The sequence below is a fragment of the Pteropus medius genome, unplaced genomic scaffold (assembly GCF_902729225.1).
Source record: "Pteropus medius unplaced genomic scaffold, Ma_sr-lr_union100, whole genome shotgun sequence".
NCBI lineage: Eukaryota > Metazoa > Chordata > Mammalia > Chiroptera > Pteropodidae > Pteropus > Pteropus medius.
In genome coordinates, this window is record NW_024346062.1 from 2,396,217 (window position 1) to 2,417,205 (window position 20,989).

The window sequence follows — 20,989 nt, forward strand, 5'->3', positions numbered from 1 at the left end:
CGTCGAACATTTCATAGTCAAAAAATTCTTGCAACTGCAATTTTTTTTTAGATCAGGGCAAGATATAAATAAATAGAGACACTACTATATTTTTGACCAGGTTAAAAAACAAAGTAACACATGTAGGGTTGCCTAACAAAACATAGAATGTCTAGTTAAATTTGAATTTTAGGTAAACAATGACTAACTTTTTAGTATAAGTATGTCATACTTGACTAAATATTGCATGGAACATACTTAAACTAAAAAAAAAAAAAAGTATTCCTTGGCAGAGACAAAGCTCAAAGAAGGCAGGGTCTTGTTGGGAAGGCCAGGTATATGCCATGCTAAGAAGTCTAGCCCTGTAGGCAGGGCAAACAACTAAGCTAGAATGCCTTTGGCTGCAAAAGGGACAGGTTTGGGGGGGGCTGGGTGTATAGTTAGAGGGCTGCTGGTTTAATAGTCCAGGTAATGGATGAAGAAGATAAACTAGTGGCAGAAAAAATAGAAATTTTGTGGGTAGAAGTCATAGTTGGTAGGGCTGTATGGATGATAAGAATGAAGTGAAGGATGGAGGAAGGGTTCTCTTCTTTTTTTTTTTTTAACATGTGAGTGGGTTTGGCAAGAGTGGAACTAGAAGAACAGATCAGGAGTTTGTTTTTAACAAGCAGATTTGGAGGCATCCTGAGTCATCCCAAAGAGGATGTCTGGCCTGGAAATTGCTTCAGAACTGCAATTAGGACTAGACACAAAGGTACACAAAGTAACCCGAAGCAGGTATTGAGAGAAGTCAGCAAATGCTTTCTGAAGAAGTTTGAATTTTTAGCTGTTTTTTACCATGAGTTAGCAAACTCACAGGGTTAAAATTTTCAGATACTAAATAGAAGACTCCACACAAAGTCAATGGTTCAGAGCCTTTAGCTGGAAACAAAAGCTACACTCATATGAATGGTGCCAGGAGGTAATCTCGCTTTAAATCTGTAAAAGCTATATTCAGGCTCCTCTCTCCCTCCCACCCCAAACTCACTTCTCTCCTCTCCTTCTAAAGTCCACTGTGAGGAGAATGCTAATGCCAGTAGGCCTCAGCAACTACCCCATCATCCTCTACAAATGTCCTCCCCTGTTGACTCCCAGAGGCCCTGAGACTCATCAAAAGGTGTGTATGTGGCATGGAATATTTCATCCAAAATAAAAATAGGCAAACAACCCCGCTCCAAATTCTAAGAACTGCTTTATGCTCTGTGGGTGACTTAGTCATTTATCCTTCAGTAAGTAGTGAATATTTTTAGGCAACCTCAAGTTTAACAAGTTTGAAGAATTTAGCAAGAAGAATTTCTTCTGATTAAATATTTGCTGTTCCGAGCTCCATCCAAATATTGGAAAAAGAAAACATAAATCACACACAGATTCCACACTGTGTGGTGCAGGGGATGGACCTGCCAGGGTGTTGCCTCTCAAATCTGGTCCTGGGCATCCAAGGACTCTACATCTGTGTTGGTTCATTGACCTAAGGGCAAAGGGTTTCCTCCCAATCCTCAAGGCAACCAAACTCAAAGTCTCAAATTATCAGTGAGAATAAGAAGCTCACTTCCAACCCTAACTTCTACCACTAACTTGGGCAAATTACATACTTTCTCTGAGCTTCAATGTCTCTATGTGTACAATGAAATAATACTGCTGCCTACCTTGTAAAGTTGTGCTGAAAATTAAATCAGCTAATCCTTGTAAAGTACTACTGGCCATAGTTCCTAATCCACAGTAGCCATTAAGTAAATTTCCTTAATTCTAAAGTACTATCTTTTTTATTAAAAAAGCTTCTGAGAGAGGAAGTCAGGCACATTACATGAACCCCTGACGAGATGATGCATTCTGATTTAAACATGGGAGAAACGAGCATCTTAAAACTCTGTAAATACTCTGTTCACTTTACCAAAGGATATGTATTGAAAAATATAGGGTATCTTTTTCCTTTTCATAAGATGAATCCTTCCCTGGCACATTAATATAAGAACTGAGTTCCAAAAACACAGTATTCACTTATTTGTCTTTCGAAGACCTAATCACCACCCAAAAGAAAATATATCTGAACTCCCAAATCATGAAAGAAATGTTCAAAACATCAATACCAGTGTTAAGCTCAAAAGGATGGGAACCAGAAGAAAATCCACATAGAAGAGGTGCTAGCTATGCCCAAACAACCTCCATAGCAGGCAAATAATTACACAGAAACAATAGAAGAACTATAGAGAGTTCTATGGGTCTAATCCTGGGCCAGAAGCCCAGGTGCTACAAACTCAGAAATAAAGTATAGACTTTTGGAATGGTTCTTACAGAAAAGGAAAAGAGGAAGATGATAGTCATGTTCCTATAATATCGAAATCTTATTTGGGAAAGATGAGGAAATGGTATATTAACAAAGTTAATGATTCTTACATTTCATTTTATCAGACTTTCTAGGGCATTGGGTGAATGAGATGCAAAGAAAGCTTTGGGCAGCTCAGCATGAGTCATAGCATGAAAACTAGAAGAACTAGATCTTCGAGTTCTGTTTAATATCTCTGAAGTGAAAATAAATTTCAAAACCAAGAGCCTTCCTTACTCTGCCTCTCCTCTCTCTGATATTCCATGTGTTCTCAAACTTTCTAAGACAATTCATTTTTCTCTGTGGAGTAATTCCAGGATCCACGACAACAATGTCTGTCTGTTATCTACCGATGGACAGAAGCTATGAAATGGGGAATGCTAAAATCTGCTTCCATCCTCCCACAGACAGCCTCTGTGCAACTAAGGCTCATTTCTCAGTAAGTTATTATCTTTGAGGCCCTTCGTGGAATGTGAGGACTATTTAAAAAACAGAAACAACTACCAGTACTTGCTTCTCTTTTGTTTAGGTTTCTAAACATTTTTACAAGAAAAGTTTACATCTGTCATTATTAAAAGCCACAAGAAGAACTAAAATTCCTGAGACTGGTTTTATTTGATCCTGCCACCTCTAAAATCAGGAACTTAATGCCCCAATTAACAACTCTTCAGAATCTCAAAAGCATGCTCACAGCTCCTTCACCACAAGGATTTCATTGGAATCAAACAGGCACAAATATTATTAGACAGTCAGAAATCAACTCTAATCAAACTGTAAACATTATGATAGAATGAAAGGCTCTTGCACGGAAGGGGAACAGGGATTAGCTGATGTCAATCTCCATTTAGAGAATTAGGTAATATCGAAGGTACAATGTACAAACAAAAACCATACCAATGACTGATCTTGAAGGAGATACGAGAGTTAATTTCATTGAAAACTTATGGAACTCTTCAATGAAGCAACAGCAGTGGAGATTGGGAGCCATGGAATGGATAGATTCAGTTTGCTGATTTGATGTGGCCTATACATAAAGGCAGAGGAATCTGGGGTTTGCAACCCTGATGTCTAGCTTGGCAGCTGACCCAATGGCAGACCAGTGGTGTCACGAGAATCAAGGGAGAAGAGCAGTTTCAGGGTGGAGGTGCCTGTAACAAAGGGAAGTATGAACAGACGGTTAAGCAAGCGTGTGGTACTCCAGAGAGATGGGACTAGAAGTAAAAATTCGGTATTGACCAGCAGAGAACACAAAGAGGGCATTCAATGAGAGTAAATAAACTCATCTGGAGAGGAAGGAATGCAAGTGGAGAAGAGAGAGGGAGTCAGGGGTGAGCACAGCACAGAACCCTGTGGAATGTTAACATTCCAAGAATGGGAAGAATAAAAAGAACCCAAAGAAGAAACTGAAAAAGTACACAACCAGAATGAGGTTGAAAGAGTGTCCTTAATGAAGCAGAGTGTGGTCTGCAGTGTCAAATACTGCCAATGTAATGAGGACTGAGAAGTAACACTGGATTTGACAGCAGGGAGTCATTTTGGACATTGATCAGAGTATTCTCTAGAGCCGGGAAGAAAGCTAGACTGCAGATGGCTGATGACATGGTCAGAGGATTTGGGGTATGGGTCAGGAAGTGACCTTCTGGGTCAGGAAGTGGGTCTTTTATCTATGCTTTCCAGAAATCTAACTAGAAAGGTAAGGGTCCAAGGACCATTCCTAAATTTTATTTATTTGCAATTATATAAGCAATACATAATTATATTCTTGTTGCCAAAGAAAATGTAAATTACAATAAAGATACAGAAAACAGAATCCTCTCGACCATTACTAGTCCAACCCTAACTTGACTGCTTCTCAGAGGTAAACACTGTTGCGGTTGCATGAATATCCTTCTAGACCCTTAGCTGTTATTCTACACTATGTCTTGCAGATTGTTGCCTATTCAACACATAAATCTATTTGCATCCTTTTTTAACTACTACATAGAATTCCACAGTCTGAGCCAATGACTGTTTAGTTTCTGTTACCCAACCGGCAGACCTTTAAATTGTTTCTGATTTTTCCACTATTATAAATAATGCACAATGGGTTTTGTCCGTATCGTGTGTCTCTCCGTGCACACGGAAAGTGTAGGAGGCCATGACAAGTCTCCAAAGAAGGTGCCACCCTGGCATGTAGATTATTTAGGGTTGAAAACTATCAAAGTCCAACAAACTCAGAAGAGATTTTGGGGTTTTTTTTTTACCTTCCCCTTACCTGCCTAAAGGAATTCAGGTAGAAAAACCTGCTTAAAGGAAGGGAGCTGGCTGTTCATCTTAGCATATAAATTAGGTGTGGTAGACAGAGAGGATCCAAACAAGTCAGTTAGATTCCCCTCTGTGTCTATTGTTTCTAGGTGGCCCCTGGCAAGGCAAGAATTTGTTTACCAAATGTTTGCTGTATCCATAAAACTGCTCTACTTTATATATATTTCAATATATATTTATATATATATATATTTCAAGCACTTTCATGGTTAATTTTAACTATTTCTACCTTAAGTGGGACATGGGAATCGAATATCCCACTCCCCGAAGGATTGGCCTCTACCTATAATCTCATGATTCTGAGAGGCCCTAGTTACTTGTTCCCCAATCCTAGTACCGAGGACCAGGAAATGTCAGACATTTATAAGTTTCTGGCTCAGCATCTTTCCCATTTTACCAACTACTGGACCTGGATTTGGGGAGTCCCCCAAACAGGAAGAGAATAAGGGTACACACATACTCATTTCTTCATCCCCACTTCTTCCCAACCACCAAAATGCTTGATTTGGCTACATAAAAAAGAATATTAATTATCTTTACCTGTGAATGATTTACCACATATTTCAAAAGGCCATACAGAATAAGACATATATATTGTCAAACATGTCACGCTAAATTTATTGTTACATTATTCTTGCGCAATCGACCCAGTATGTGGTTCACACAGCATGGTCACAGCTACTTAAGCAAGTGCTCTGGTATCCTCAGCACAAAGTTTGGGCCACTTGAATTCCTCTTCAGAGAGAAGGGGAGAATTCAACTGCATATGACATGCAGAGAGCCACGGGTCTAACACAGGAGTCAGCAAATGACAGCCTGTAGGTCAAATCTAGCTAGCTCCTATTTATGTGAATAAAGTTTTATTGGAACACAGCCACGCTCATTTGCTGGCACATTGTTTTGTCTGCTTTTACTCTATAACGGCAGAGTTGAGTAGTTGCTAGAGACCACATGGCCCTCAAAGCCAAAAATGTTTTCTAGCTGGCTCTTTACAGGGAAAGTTCACCCACCCCTGGACCACCAGGAGGAATAGCTCCGAAGTTGTGAGGAACTACTCAAGTATAAATTAACATCTCAAAGGCAAAGGACAACTGGTGATAACTTATTTTTGTAAATCAAAAGCCAAAGGAGCAGCAGAGAGCACTGCAGCTCATTCTGACTGACATCTGAGTGTCCCAGTGCTCTGTCCTGCCTTCTCACCTCCACTTAGACTCTTTCCCTTCTCCACAGGGCTCACCGCTGTCCCAAAATGGAACTTGTGCTTTAAATGAATCCAATTGTGCATCTTCCATATGTTATTTTTAGAGCGGCAAATTAAGTATTTTAATTTCTCTGCATGCAAAAAGTACTTTTTTGGAGGGGCGGGGGAGAATGGGGGAGGACATGTCTGTGGGTGCCAATGGCATGTAGAAGCCCTCAATAGCTCTAACAGAAAAAAAGTCTTTGCAGCTGTTATGCAAACACGGCATGTGGAACCAAAAATAAAACCCACACTGATGAAAGCCGGCATGTCAAAAGATAATTTTAGACTTATTTTAAGACTGTAGAAACAGCCTCACTGAAATTTAAAAACCACACCCCCAAAATAACCCATCCCCTTGTGATTAAGCTCAGCCCTGCTTTAAAGGAGTTGATTCCCTTTTATCTCCTACCTCACCTCAAATCCCAATCTCCAACAATGAAGGAGAGAAAACATTCTGGAGTTCTAATGCAGCCCAAAGGTCAAAAAAAGTGACAGTTAAGTTGACTTCACCGGCTCTTATAGTCTCTAATGAAGTTCACATATCTTTAGCTTTCAAACACAACTATGGGCACACCCAGTCTAGGGCTGGGGATCCTTCCGCATATACTTACCAAACTGTTTTCTTTTTCCCCTACTTGAGGTCCAGTTCTCTAAGGACAATGACTGTCTGTTACTATACCCACGCTTCTGTTGTCGATACAGAAGCAGGGTCTGTTTGCCTGGCGCATAGACAGCCAAATAAACTGACACTAGGTTGCAGTAGAAGGAAAGAGCATATATTTCAAAGGTACTGATGAAAAGAGAATGGGGCAGCTGATGCTCAAAGACCCAAATTCACCAATGGTTTGCAAACGGGGTCTTTTAAGGGCAAAAGTCAGGAGTATGGGGTTCAAGGTCGTGGGCTGTGTTGATTGGTCAGTTATGATGTAAGGTTCCATGATTTTAATCCACTTCCCGTTTGCCCTAAGAATACTGACCAGCAGTGCTCGCGGCTGCAGCATTTACCCCGATATGACTCGCAGATTACAGTCCTAACCGTACCCCCAAAGTTTGTCACAAAATTTCTTGCTTATTATTATTATTGCATCGTTCTAATAGATTGATAATCTTCGGGAAAAAAATGACATCATTCTATTTATAGCATTCTCTTTTTAGTACTGGTATTTCCATTTACAAAATATAGTAATTCTCAATCGCTGAAAATGTCAAATCCTAGGAAACGTAGCATGCCTATGCGTGATGTTAAACTAACGCTGGCAGCGAGCTGTACTTTTTTTTCCTAGACAGGGGAAGAGTAAATCTGATTTATTTCTCCCCTGGCGTCATCCTGTTCGGGGTCTCTATTACTGCGGCCGATGGGTCTTCCTGTTTCCAAACAAACCAGAGTTCTGTAACCTATCTTGAGATTGTGAGCCAGTGATAGTACCTTAAGAGCAAAACAAAAGATCTACCCTCTTGGGCTTAACAGGCTACATTCTTTCCTTCTGTCAAGCAATATATTGCCTGAACTCTGTTTTACAGGTAGATCTTCAGGTTCTGGGACATGGCTGTATTTGCTCCTAATCTTTAAACAGAAATCATGACAGCCAGCTGTGGGGCAAAAGTATTTCTCCTCTCATGTTTTAAGTTTTTCTAGCTGGGCTAATAATCAAACAACAGAGGCAGATTAACCGGAGAAAGTGTACAGTCTATTACACGAATGTATATTTGGAGGCCGTAAGAATAGAGACCCAAAGAAGTATTGGGTAGCTAAAGTTTATATGCCATTTCTAAGCTAAGTGTGTTGGTTGGAAGATTACTGCTTAAAATTTATTACTTGCTGGAAATTACTGTTTGGCTATCACCATGAGAACATAGGCTATTAATTATGGGAACATAACATTCTAATAACAAGCTTTCTGCTTCTGTATCCCCGCTTGCACACCGACCTGTGGGTTGACAGGTAATGAATAAGAGAAAATAGACCTTTGTGTTAAGACAGAAAGAGGAATGGGATTTAGGGCTTAAAAACTCTGTACCTCTACATTTTGCTGCTGCTTAATTTGGGGTCTGCGTGCCCCTGGCAGACCCAGCTGGCTGAATAAAGAGTGTGTTTCCGATAACTCACTGATTTCTGGTGGTCCGTGTGTCTTTCAGGGGCTGGCGGCTACAACATAAGAAGTCAGGGCTGTGATTTGAGACTTCAAAGGATAGGAAAGCATGGAGTTGGAAAAGCAAATGTTTGGCAAACAAATGTTTGCTTGTATCTCCATGTGAATGTCCCTCCTGGAGCAGATATCCATTTAAATTCCTTCTAGGCAGTCTGGTGGAGGTCAAAGGTTTTTTTTCTGAGTCTTTTGTTTTCCCATAACCAGCTTTAAATCTATATAGAAAAGGCATATCTGGGGGCTGGCAAACTCTGCTTCCCTTCACAGGGGACCTACAGCTCATAAGAAGGCTGATTTAACAAGCTTGACTAAAAGCTAATTCGAGTAATCTTTTATGATTTGTTATCGATTTCATCCCCAGCACCTCACAGGGTACTTGGTACCTAAGAAGGAAGGAAGAAAGGAAGGAGAGAGGGTGGAGGGGGTTACCTAGGAAGGAAGGAAGGAAAGGGGGAGGGAGAGATTACATGATTTAAAAGATTTTTTTAAACATTAACTCAGATTACAGTTTAACCAAGTAACACAATCACCTACTTTTGATTGAACTTTAGAGTAGAACTCTAAAGTATCAAGACTCAACTATTCACAATATTTATGCTTCCTGCTCCCAAGCTTTCTGAGGCCACTGTCTCTTAGTTCGTTGTGTGTTGTGCCATCTGTCTGTTCCCTATGGCCCCATGTTTATAACAACAGAACTGTTCATTTCCAACTGTAAGCTCCTGTCTGTCCTACTTATCTGCAGATTGTTCCAAGACCCCGTCTGTGGACAGCTGCTTAACAGATAGATGCTTTTGATGATAACAGAAAAAGGGTTTAGGGAAACTTCAGTTCTCACATCTTATCATTCTCCTCCTCCCACAGCCAGCACGATCCTGAAACTGAGATCCTATAAAGGTCTGATTCCCATCCCAAGCTTCTGGGTAATGGATCTTGCAGACCAAGGACAATGACTATTGTTTCTCATTTTCTGGCTCCTGGCAAGCTCATTATTGCTGGACAAGGATCAAACCTCTTTGTATTTGGTTCAGACTCAAAAAAAGACTCTCAGCAGGATACCCATTAGTTCAAATCACTGCCTGTAGTACAAAACTATTTCCCACCATCGTTTCCCAGCATTCACTTGTGTATGGAGGGTGAGGCCCCAGCAATGCGAGGAGCCAGGGATGGGAGAGTTGCAGGGACTCTGCTTTCTCCCACAATATGTTAAGTCTGGATGGAATTTAGACCAAAGATAAAACTGTTTGGAAACCTGGAAGGATTTAAAAGGTGGAACCTCAGTGTTGGCTCCCCACAGACAAACTCTGAGTAAGCCACAATGAGAATTTCTCTCCATGTTCTACAAAGGCCTTGAGGTTTGATGGTCCAAACCCACTTTTAATCTCAAAGGTACTCACTGATACACTTTACATCTGACCTATGTCAGGTACCAAAGTACAATGAACTCAGCTCCCCTTAAGTAAAAGAACTTTTGAAAAGCATTTCGTTCTAGGTGAATTTTTTTAAATGCTCCAAAATCAAAGAACTGGATCTCACACACACACACACACGCACACGCACACGCACACACACACTAATTTGACACTCGCTCTAACACAAAAACTAAAACACCAGCTAAGAACGGAGAGTTCTACTCTAGAGTTCAAAGCTTTATATCAAAGCCTGAGGTTAGGTTTCAGGTACACAGTTCTCTTAACATTCAACCAGTAAACACCAAAATTAAAACAAGCGCCCAGACTTTCCAGCTTTGGCATAAATACCTGCCATTCTATGCTGGGACAAACTGCATGGTGTTTCAGAAAAAAATGGATGATTTTTTTCATTGGTAATGTTTGTTTACTTTGAAAAGGTGGTTGCACCAAACACAACTTGAAGGCAGGTTCTATTTTACATGCAAAGCCATCAAGTAAATAAACACTAGATTTGCAGTTGCCCCTATTTGCTGGTGCAGACTACCAGTGATCCCTTGAGCCTGGATTTTGGCTTTCATAACAGGAAGAGGGCAGATGAGGATCTGCTAAGAAAGCTGCTAAAGGCCCAAGGTGGTATTGTTTCCAGAGGAAAGACTTCTCTCTCACTAATGGCTCCAGAAGAAAGATTAATAACCAGGAGGAAGGATAAGTGTGCTAAGGCTTTCCCTGCTACTTCCATGAACGTCTACACAACAACCAAATTTAAGTCACACAGGCAGGAAAAGCATTGGCCAGACAGCCAGGCAGCCAGCAGTCCTGGAGATGCCAGTCCCACCTCTACCTAGAGTCACAGCCTTAGACAAGCCACTTCCTTCCCTGGGCCACATTCTCACCTGTCAGATGAGGGGGTTGAATCGAATTATGACTTAAGGTTCTTCCACTCTAAAAAAATTTCTAACATTTTATTCAAATTATATCCTAAAAGAGATGATTATTTTCTCTTCTTAACACTGCATGATATTTGCTATCTCTTCCCAGTACAGAACACTTGGCATAAATGTGAGCTGCATCCTTTCTTCTGTTTTTTATCTCTTTAACTAGATTCTTTAACTGGTAACTTTGTTTCATGTATTTTTTTATCCCCTGTAACTAGCACAGGGAAATAAAGTTATTTCTCACAAATAATACCTGCTCTAATGCAGATGTACATATAGAATAACTTATGCCAGAAATGAAAAAGCCCAAAAATGAAAAAAGCAGAGGGTGATGTTTACGGCTCAGGCAGAGAGATGAGCACTTTGTTCTGGGTGATAGATAATAAGATGTCACCCTGGCCTTGGGACCAGACTGGCTACAAAGAATCCTTCTTTATTTTACTTTCATCTACTTCCACATAAACTTATATTAATACTGCTAATATATGTGAACTTCCAATCACTGCATCTCCTTTCTCCTTCTGTTGAAGACAATAAACAGTGAAAAATATACAGACCAAAAAAGAAAGTTTATATATCACCCCTAGGGAATGTATTGTAACTGGATTTTCTGAATGGAGAAAAATCTTTTAAGAGCCTCCTGCTTACCTGCTTACCTAAATCCACAGTTAGCAGCGTCAACATCCAATCTTTTTCCCCTTCCCTGGAGAATTTTGGATTTTATGATAAATGTAAAGAGTGTGATTAGAATACGTACTTAAAATTGTGGGGGAGGGGGGAGTGATGACTGAAACTTGGGGAATATGGAGCCTGGTTTAGGTCCAAGTCAGTGTTGTACCTCCACCTGACATTAGTCCTGAAATTGAGTGGTCTATTGAGCCTAGTGATCAGGAAAACTTCTAGTTACTTGGATAAAAATGCCAAATTCCAGCACGAAAAGGGGCGGACTAGTTATGCTAGAGAAGAGCTTCTCAGGTCTCGGCCTGGGGTTATGCATGTAAATTTGCAAAGACTCTTCAGCACACTCAGCAATTTCCCAAGTGCCCACCCTAATGCAAGGTAAGAGCCCTCGTGTTCAATTTGGTATTTACAGACCTTTCAGAAACTTGTGAACTCAAAGGATTTAAGCTATTTCAGGAGTTGCAAATCCAAATGCCTTTTGTGGGGACAAGGAGTAAAGGGAAAAGGTGTGAGAGACGCTGTAAGGAAACGTCTAGGGATGGGTCCTACGGTGAGCTAGACCACACTAGCCCTTCTAAAGGCAGGCAAATTTAAATTAAAAAAAAATATATCCTCTGCCCAAACAAGGGCCTATAGGCTAATTTACAATACCTAGGCTAGGAGAGTTCCAGGGTCATCTGAAATCTCCGGGTACAGCACTGGCTAATGGGTGGGGCGGGGGCCTGGCTCTAAATATCAGACTGCTGACTTTCGTCAAGTCCAGGGAGGGAATGGAAATCAGGAGCTGCTTTTAAGATGGAGGAAACTGCAGCCATGAGTCTCCTTCTGTCCAGATCCTGTTAGGTCTTGCCCAATGTTCCTTTGAAGGACCACGCCACCATGAAAGGTCTTTCATCCAGGGTGAGAGTAACCATCACAAGAGTACAGTTTCTGCATAACTACTCACTCAAAGGAAAACTGACCCAAACCTGGCAGCAGAGAATAACGTGTAAAGTAAAACATGTTTCTTAAAATGAGCAAGATTACAAACATTTCTAAAACAAATGAGGGAACAAAAAGAGACTTATCAAAATAAATATTTTTAGTTGCCTCTCTTATCGATACAAGAATAATTCTTCAAAATTTAAATTTAAAACAAACATACAACACACAAAAAAACAGTCTTCCATAATGTGGAAGATGTATTTGGGTTCAGCGGGGAGGGGCAAAGATTCGGCCATCTCAGGCACTACCTACGACCCATCTCAATGAAGTAGAGCAGCCCAAGGACCAAGTGGACAGAGAAAAAGGATCTAAGATGCCAGGTCAGGAACATGTAAGGCTCTTCCCACGCTGGCCTGGCATACCGAGCTCGCAGCGAAGAAGGCCTGAGGGCCACATGAGTCACGTGTCCCCCCTTCTCCAAGGCAGGGTTGATTTTAGAGATCCTTCATCCACAGAAAACAAGAGAATCTTCCTTTCTCCTCCCTCCCAAAATGCCCATATAGCTTCCCTGGGTACCCAAACTTCAAAGTGTCATCATCTGCCTCCAAACCTAGAAGTTACAACTTGACTTAGTGATGCAGATCAGGAGGCTTAAATCTCTCACCTTTTTTTTTTCCCTTGACATTCTACATTCTAAAATGGATTTTTAATTCCCCAGGCATCAAATATCTCAAGACTATACCTGCCTGAATTACATGGTTGCTGACAAAAATGATTTGCAATAAAATGGCTCCTACACATTTTGAGATGGGAGAAATACTCCAGGAAGAGATAAAAATCACACCCTATTCGATCGCCACAGTAGAGCTTTCTCTGAGCCAAAGTTCTCATGGGAAAGAGGTGTCCCTAGTAAAAAGAAGCAGGACAAAGTTTGGCAGATCAGCTCCTTGTAGTTCCCTCTCACTCAAAGTTAAACACAGGGCGCATTCTGAAACCAAGGCAAAAACTGAAAATAAGTGAAAAAGTTGCTGCCTTCATGGTCTTAACCCACATAGCAAAAGCCCCCATGGCTCCAGACAGTGCTCCCATCCACTACACATGAATGCTGGGTGGAAGGTAATTACACACTCCATCACTTAGGGCGTTACAAGCATACACGCTTTCTCCTCCTCCGATCACAACCTCAAACACTTCCACAGGCCAACAATGAGGGGGTGAGGACTGCAGCAGAAGCCCAGTGTGTATCCCCACAAGGGGACCTTTCAACACCCACCTCCAAGCACCGCCTGAGGATGAGGTCAGCATCTATTCTATAGGCCATGAAACAAGCTGACTTTGTGACCAGATGGCTGGCCCCCTATGAGGCCCTAAAGATGGAAAAGGATTGATTTCACCCACAGGGACTTCATTCCCTATGCAGGAAGCCCAGCCAAACCATTTTTAAATAAGTACATTCAGGGGACAGGCATAGGAACGTTTCTAAGAGCCTCTGTGAGGCTCCCATTTATAAGAGTCCCTTCCCTCTCTCCCTTCCTCTGCTCTGACGTCAAATCATACTGCACACACACCACTGCTGGGTTCACCTCTTAAATATCTGTTTCTACAACAGCCTCCTACTCAAGAATCTATAATGGCTTTCCATTTGCCATCAGACCATGGTCAAATGATTCAGCTTAGCACTGAAATTCCTGCAAGATTCAGTCATTTCACCTACTCATGTCTCAAGTCTACTCTCTGTCCTTCTACATATGCCTTGTTCTTGTTCTTTTTTCTTCTGTCTACACAGCCTAGTCACTAAGAACACATTCAGCCTGGGTTCGAATCCCAACTCCATCACTTAGAGCTGGAGACTTAATGTCTCAGGCTTCTCATCAGTAGAGAAGGGATAATGACAGTATCTACTGCTCAGATGAGTAGAGCAGTGATGATCTGAGATGATACCGGTAAAAGGCTCAGAATAAAACCTGTCACACAATAAATATTATTAAAATACTCATTATTATCCCACAAGTCACTTCTTCCATGAAGGCTTCCCTAGCAATACCTTCTGTTTCTTAAATGTTCTACAAATAGCCAGAAAACATAGATACTGGCAGGAGATTTTAAGGACTGTTTCATGGGGCAAGTTACTTGGATGGTAATCAAATGTTAAAATTATTATGAAAATTGTATCCTAAAATATGTACCTGTGGCTCCCAAATTATCTCTACTTCCAATAACAATGTTTCTGAAGGGTTTACCACTAAGAGATACCACATATTTGTATAGTTTCAAAATTTCTTTCTTGGATCCAAAGCTTAATTCTACTAAGACTAAAAACTTAAGAGCAGAGATCATATCATAGACATCTGGTCCACCCTGAGAGTTCCTACCACAGTACCACAGGGGCCCCAAAGCCAATGCTTGTTGGATTTAAAAAGAGAACATTAAGTTACTTGAAAAACAAAGGTAGTAAGTGGGAGATTAAATGGACCTCCAGAATAAGAGTAAAAACCTACCCTTTAAGTATTCCTCCTCTCAAACTTCTTGTCACAAATGTACAAGATTAAACCATGGTAAAAGGAAGAGAATCAGGGGCAGACACCACCAAGACAGAGTGAAATCCAGTGTAGACTACAAATGAGGAAGCCTCAGTTCTTGGTCTCTCTGCCTCCAAACTTCCACAGCACTTTGTGTATCCTCTCAAATGACACTTATTAATTTCTACCTGTTTTATGCCTCAGAAGACGTTATATCTTGTCTTCCAGATTATCAGGTCCATTTCTCACAAGTTCAAATGCCCTATAGCTTCCACTACAGTGCCTTACTGAGTAGAGATCCACTGTTAAAAGCAATCAGAGGAAAATCTTAATTTTACAAGTTTTGACAGTAGTTCTGGTATATTCCAGACCACACAACCACAAAATTATAAAAGCTTTACCCAACAGAAAACTCCAAAGGGCCTACTTTAACTAATGGATGAGAATATGTCAATGCTTTTAAGAAAATGGTTGCTTTGAGTGTATTTAAAATAATATGTAGTTTTAGCATAAGCTTGGAGAGAACAAACAATTCCTCGGAGTTGCTCCTGAGATACCATCTCCACTGTGGAGGGGTTCCATGAGTACTGAGCAGTAGGTCTACAAGAGCAAATGAGGTTTGCCCAGCTAGCCTTTTCTCTCCTCTTTTTCCTTGGACGAAAGCTGCCCCTGGGAGCACACCTGTTACTCTTCCCCACAAACTGTGCCCCTGCAGAGGAAGCCCCTGGGGTGGGCTTCCCAGGCGAGTTAGTCTGATTCATTTCGGGTTCAGTAGTAGGACGCCCACTTCCTTGCAAGCCACATTAGTTCTACAAAGGATAAAGGTGATGTTGGTAGCTACTTGCTGACATTGTAGTCTTTTTTTTTTTTTTTTTTGGTCAATTTGTTCAGAACCTGAGAGGGTAAAGATTCTGTTATTTACTGGACTCCCTCAAAAATCCCAACATATTCCCTCCTGGTAATCTGGCTGATTAAGAGGCTATTAAAGGGCAATTCCAGGAAAAGGTCCTATACGTGTCTCTGCATCACATACCAGGCCTACCTCTGCGTACAATGCCCAAGAAACGGCTGGAAATCCATCCTTCATCCCTGGAGATACCCAGCCCACAAGTGATATACTCAGAAAAATAAAAATCACCCTGTAGCCCACTCCTCATTATCTGTGGGATTATCATAGGTTTTATCACACTTCCCATGAAAGTCAAATTAAGTGTTTTTAATAGCTACTACTTGAGATACTGGCAGCCATCCTTAGAACAAGAGAAAAATAAAAGTCTACAAGAAAAGACATACATCTCATCAGGAACAGCTATAAACAAAGCTAAGACAAAACATGCAGTCTTCTCCAAAAAAAAGCATCAGATTGTATCTGTTTTACTACTAAAGATGAAGCTGTTGCATGGTTCTTCTGCTTGGCAGAAAAGCACTGAAGAGGCTTCCCAGGAGGTTCAAAGAGCGAGTGTACCCAAAGTGACAATTTAGGGGTGGAGCCATCCCTAAATTGGATATTTCCCATACACCCGCATCGACCATCAGAAATGGGAGAGTGGAAAAGTGGCAGACTTACGTGTTCTTTCATCTCATTAGCTACAGTCTGTGACATCATCATGCAGCAGAGGACGGCGACAAGAATGAAATAGAGTGCGTACATGAAGCGGGTGCTCCGGGACTGTCGGATTTTGGGGCAGCAGCCGCAGCAGAGGGAGCAGCCAGCAGACCCACAGCAACAGGCCAACTAGGAAAAGAACACAGAACATCCTCTTAAAGCCGCTGCTTTACAAACCTATTAACACCTGATCTTTCAGGCTACCATTGTACCGAGCCATTCTAACTATGGAACATGCCGAAATGGTTTAGCGTGTAAACAAAGCTTTCACCAGAATTGGTCTAATATTGTCTTTAATGAAATTATCCGGCTTGGGAGATGTCAGATAATTTAACAGAAAAGGCACAATTCACCTGAAGCATTATAATCATTACTCTTCTTAGGCAAAACAAAGATTTTTGGGATCAGCTAAGAGCAAGAGAAAATGCTAAGAACTAGAAAAAGGCCAAAGTGAGGTGAGGGGAACATGAAAAACAAGAAGTCAAGTCCAAGTAAGGGACCTGTCAAAATCCATGAGCCAAAGAATGAATTGTATGAACACCTAGGAACATGTAGGGATGTAAAGGCTACATAAGCTTGCATCCATCCTTCTCTGCAGGAAGTAATGGGAGTGTCTAATTTGAAGCTCAAAAGCAATAGGTGCCTCTTACACAAGCATTATTTACCACAGCTTCATGCCCCTAATGGTAGGTTTTTAGGCTAATGAGTGGGGCATGGGCACAGAGGAGCACAGAGCTCCCACTGTACCACTAATGAATGACACACACGCCTTTTCTTTGGGGAAGCTATTTCCTTTTTATCTCTGATTGGGCTTCATTGGTCAATACAACCAGACATAACTTGGGAATAGTAAATAAAATAAGGATTAAGTTTTCGGTTTTGGGTCTCATATTTTTTCTTTTTAAAGACTTTTTTAAGAGTAGTTTTAGGTTTACAATAAAATTGAGAAGACGGCGCAGAGATTTCCCACATACCCCTTACTCCCACACATGCACAGCCTCCCCCATTATCGGTATCACTCACTGGAATGGTACATTTTTTATCACTCACCGGAATGGTACACTTTTTTACCATTTTTTAAATCACAATCACCCAAAGACCATGGTTTACCTAAGAACTCACTATATATTCATTGGGTTTGGACAAATGTATAATGATATATATCATCATCATAACATCATACAGAGTATCTCCACTGCCCTAAAAGGAAACTAGATCTTTAGTAAAGCACCCAGCAATAGATTATGGAGTTGTTAAAAGCTCAAGCTCAAAGTTACCAGTACCTGGACTTGAGGCTTGGGCCTGCCACCTTCTAGCTATGAACCATGAGCAAATTACTAACCCTTTTAAGACTCCTCATTTATAAAGTAAGGGTGATAACAATCCTTATGCTTATGTTGTGGTCTCTTGGATGACCTAATCTGACACACCCAGTGTTAGGGAGGGATTTCTGTTTAGCAATAGGGAATTCTACAAAAGAGATTCCCATAAACTGCAAATATCAAACAACCCTACATGCGTTATACTACAGCCTATATAAAACCTACGACCTAACAATTCACTTTTCATAATAATTTGGAAGGAATTTCAAGATGCTTCAAAACACGCATCAATTAGAATGCCACACTATAAACATCACTTACAATGAGAAGAGATCATAGGTATACAGGTATAAGACAACAGGTTGCCATCATAAACGTGTTATGTATGACAGATCTTGGAAACATAGTCATCTTCTTGCTTCAGGCCACAGCTTTATCCAATAAGGTATTCTGCTTGGTATAAGCTAACAGATCACACAAGCGGGATCCTAACACTACTGCCTGTGTCATGTCATTATGGGTCACCTTTCTTTACAATTCACTCATTCATATTTTCTATCTCTGATTCTACCAACCTCTTTCCACTGACATGCCCAAATTCCTTTCTCTCTGGGCTCTGCCTCCCTTTCCTCCTCAGCCTTCCAAATTCTTTCCCAACTGCCTCCTTCATTTGTTGCTAATGCTTTAGTTCTATGATAACCAGTCTAACTGTATTTCAAATTCAAATGTGATAAACAAAATATCCTTTGTAGGAAAAGAAATATGGATAGAACTTTCCCACAGCAGAATTGACATTTAAACTTGCTGTCTCCACAGAAGAGAAAAATTAACAGATAAATATATAACGTGAGCCTAACTAGTCTTTTAAAGACAGACAAACAGGCTCGGCTGCTAAGGCTCGGCTGCTGTGAAGATGTTCAGCAGACTCGTGCAGGGGCTGCCTCTCCTGCATCCCCACGACCGCCACCATGGATGGCCTCAGGAGTGTAAGTTGCTGATGAAGTATAGCATTTTTTATGAAAGTCTGGAATTTTTCCACACAAGAAAAAAAAAGTCAAGAAAAGAAAGAAGGGTGTTATTTTTTGGCTCTGTGCAGACAAAAAGTGCATCACTTGTAGAAGAAGGCAAAGAGATCTTGGTTTCAGACTTTGGTATAATCATAACTGATCCTTTCAAGCATTTTGTGGGAATGGTTCCTGAGAAAGGCTGTTGCTATGCTTTGAATGATGCAACTATGCAATTAAAGAATCCAGAAAGGAGGAGTTGATGGGTTTTTTTCTTGTTGCTACCAGAGCTAGCACCTCTGAGAGCATGATCTATGCGAGCTCCAAAGATGCAATCAAAAAGAAATTTCAAAGCATAAAGCACTAATGTCAAGCAAATGGGCTAGAAGACTTCAATCAAGCTTGTATTGCTGAAAAGCTAGGTGGATCTTTAATTGTAGCTTTTGAAAGATGCCCTGTGTAGATCATCATCCAGTGCCACAAGTCGAAAGTTTCCAAGTTTAATGTTGTCCTCTTGCAATATAAGTAAAGCAAATATGTTTAGACCAGGGCCTCACCGAGGGGGGAGGGGGGTGTCTTGTCATCTGTTAAACTAAATATCCTGTAAACATGTGCAAACAGCCTTAAATAAATCTAAAATCTAAAGTTTCATTATTGTGAAAATAAATTCTTATTGGCCAAATGCCTGTTTCGATGAATTGGCTTGTAAAGATTTTTGCTAAGCTCATGATTTTTAATAATGCAGTTTACAAAACAGTACAAGGTCATATGAAGAAAATTATTGCATCTTTGTTAACGTCAGCAATTACTTTCTTTAGCTTAGAGAATTGGTTGTAATCTGGTTATAATTTTGGCCTGAATTCTGTATTCTCTCTTGAACTAAACTGAATAATGAAAAACAATTCTCACAACATGAAATAACACTAATATACTAACTACAGTAAGATTAAGTCAGGAAGTCTTTTAATTCTACCAGATGTGTAACGGAAACTGTCTCAGAATTGTGAACGCTTATAATCAGTGCTGATCTTGCAAAGCACTGTTTCAAACGCATAGTTGGAATACAGGAAGCAACTCTCTGCACCTGGGGTGAGCTCTCCACTTACTAGTTGAGAGACTGTTCTGGGAGTGACCCTGCATCTTGAGAATCATGTTGTGTCCTTGTGCAATATCTTGTAATAACCAATTATAATGCAAATTAGGGCTCCACTGTAATATACTTTGTTCTGAAAATGATGAAACAGTATATTGATAAGCTGGGACACCTGTGATATCTTTGTGTCTCCTTCAGAACTTTGTTGCTTCTGGTACATAAAGTGTGGAAGAACATTATGTTTACTCTGGGGCCTGGAAGAAGGTCTTAATTTCCTAGAGTAATCTGTCAACTGTATGTGAAATGGGGAGCAGGTATGACAGATGATGACACCCACAGGAAAGCCACTACCTGATGACCCTTGGAAGTGATTGTCTTCAACATCACAGGCGTAACACTTTGAACAATATAGAGATGCACAGTTGAACTTAGAGGTAGCTGTATTGGCCTTATATAATAAAAGAAGCATTTTCAACTTAAAAAAAAAGACAAGGGACAGAGGCATGTGATTATGGAAAATGTGAAAAAAAAAATCACACTGGTTTAATCCTATTGCATCATTAAAGTCTTGTGGCACTCTACGGATCTGTCTTGTCAAACTTCCTTACATTCACTTTCACTCTATGTAAAATGCGATGGTATGAGGTAACAGATAGACAGACAGACAGATGCTGTATATATACAGACATGACTAATATTAAAATCAAATTGTCTTTTTCTACTAGCCTGAAAGTTATTTATCAAAGCAAACTATGCCAATACCCAAGGGTTCAAGTGCATTATCTTTAGCTAAATAAACACTGATATATACATCAAGTAGAAATTCAAAACAGCATCCATAATATAAATGTTATATTAGCATCTAGGGAAATCTCACAGCCCTACTGACATCCTACTTCATTCTGGAAAAGCAAAATTTAGAAAAAAATGGGTTCTCATTCCACCCCTGCCACTTACAGCTTTATTACTCTGAGCATGTCACTCCCCTGATCCTCACCTTCAAAACTGGAAAAATCAATTCCTGGCCAGCCTAACTTCCAGGGCTGTCACAAACTTGAAGAGAAGTATCAGTGTCTTGTCATCCTTGGCTCAAGAGAGATAAAACCTTTTACTGAACAAGTCAGGGTATAAAAAACAAATGTAGAATGTACAACACCAAGAGTAAACCCTAATCTAAGTTACGGACTTTCGATAATACTGATCTGTCACTATAGGTTCATCAATTGTACCACTTTAGTGAAGGCTGTGGATAATAAGGGAGGACTGTGCATGTGTGGGGCAGAGGGTGTATGAGAAATCTCTATACCTTCCATTCAGTTTTGCTGTGAACCTAAAACTGCTCTAAAAACTAAAGTCTGTTAAAAAAATAACAATAGAGAAATGAACAAAACGGTGCCCATCAATGGCCCAAGAAATGGATGCTGAACGAATAATCCATGGTAAAGTCATAATGACAAAACT

At 40.5% G+C, this 20,989-nt stretch overlaps 1 protein-coding gene and 1 pseudogene across 3 annotated transcripts in view; one reads left to right on the forward strand and one right to left on the reverse strand.

Annotated features, from left to right (window-relative positions):
* The window catches only part of SERINC5 (serine incorporator 5), a 126,474-nt gene that overhangs the window by 30,680 nt on the left and 74,805 nt on the right, over positions 1–20,989 (reverse strand). For all 3 annotated transcript variants that reach the window (XM_039874919.1, XM_039874918.1, XM_039874920.1), the window contains exon 2: positions 16,071–16,238. In XM_039874919.1, the coding sequence (XP_039730853.1) occupies positions 16,071–16,154 (84 nt within the window). In that variant the 5' untranslated portion in view covers positions 16,155–16,238. The remainder of the gene's footprint in view (positions 1–16,070; positions 16,239–20,989) is intronic.
* Positions 18,400–18,912, forward strand: LOC120612583 (destrin-like; annotated as a pseudogene).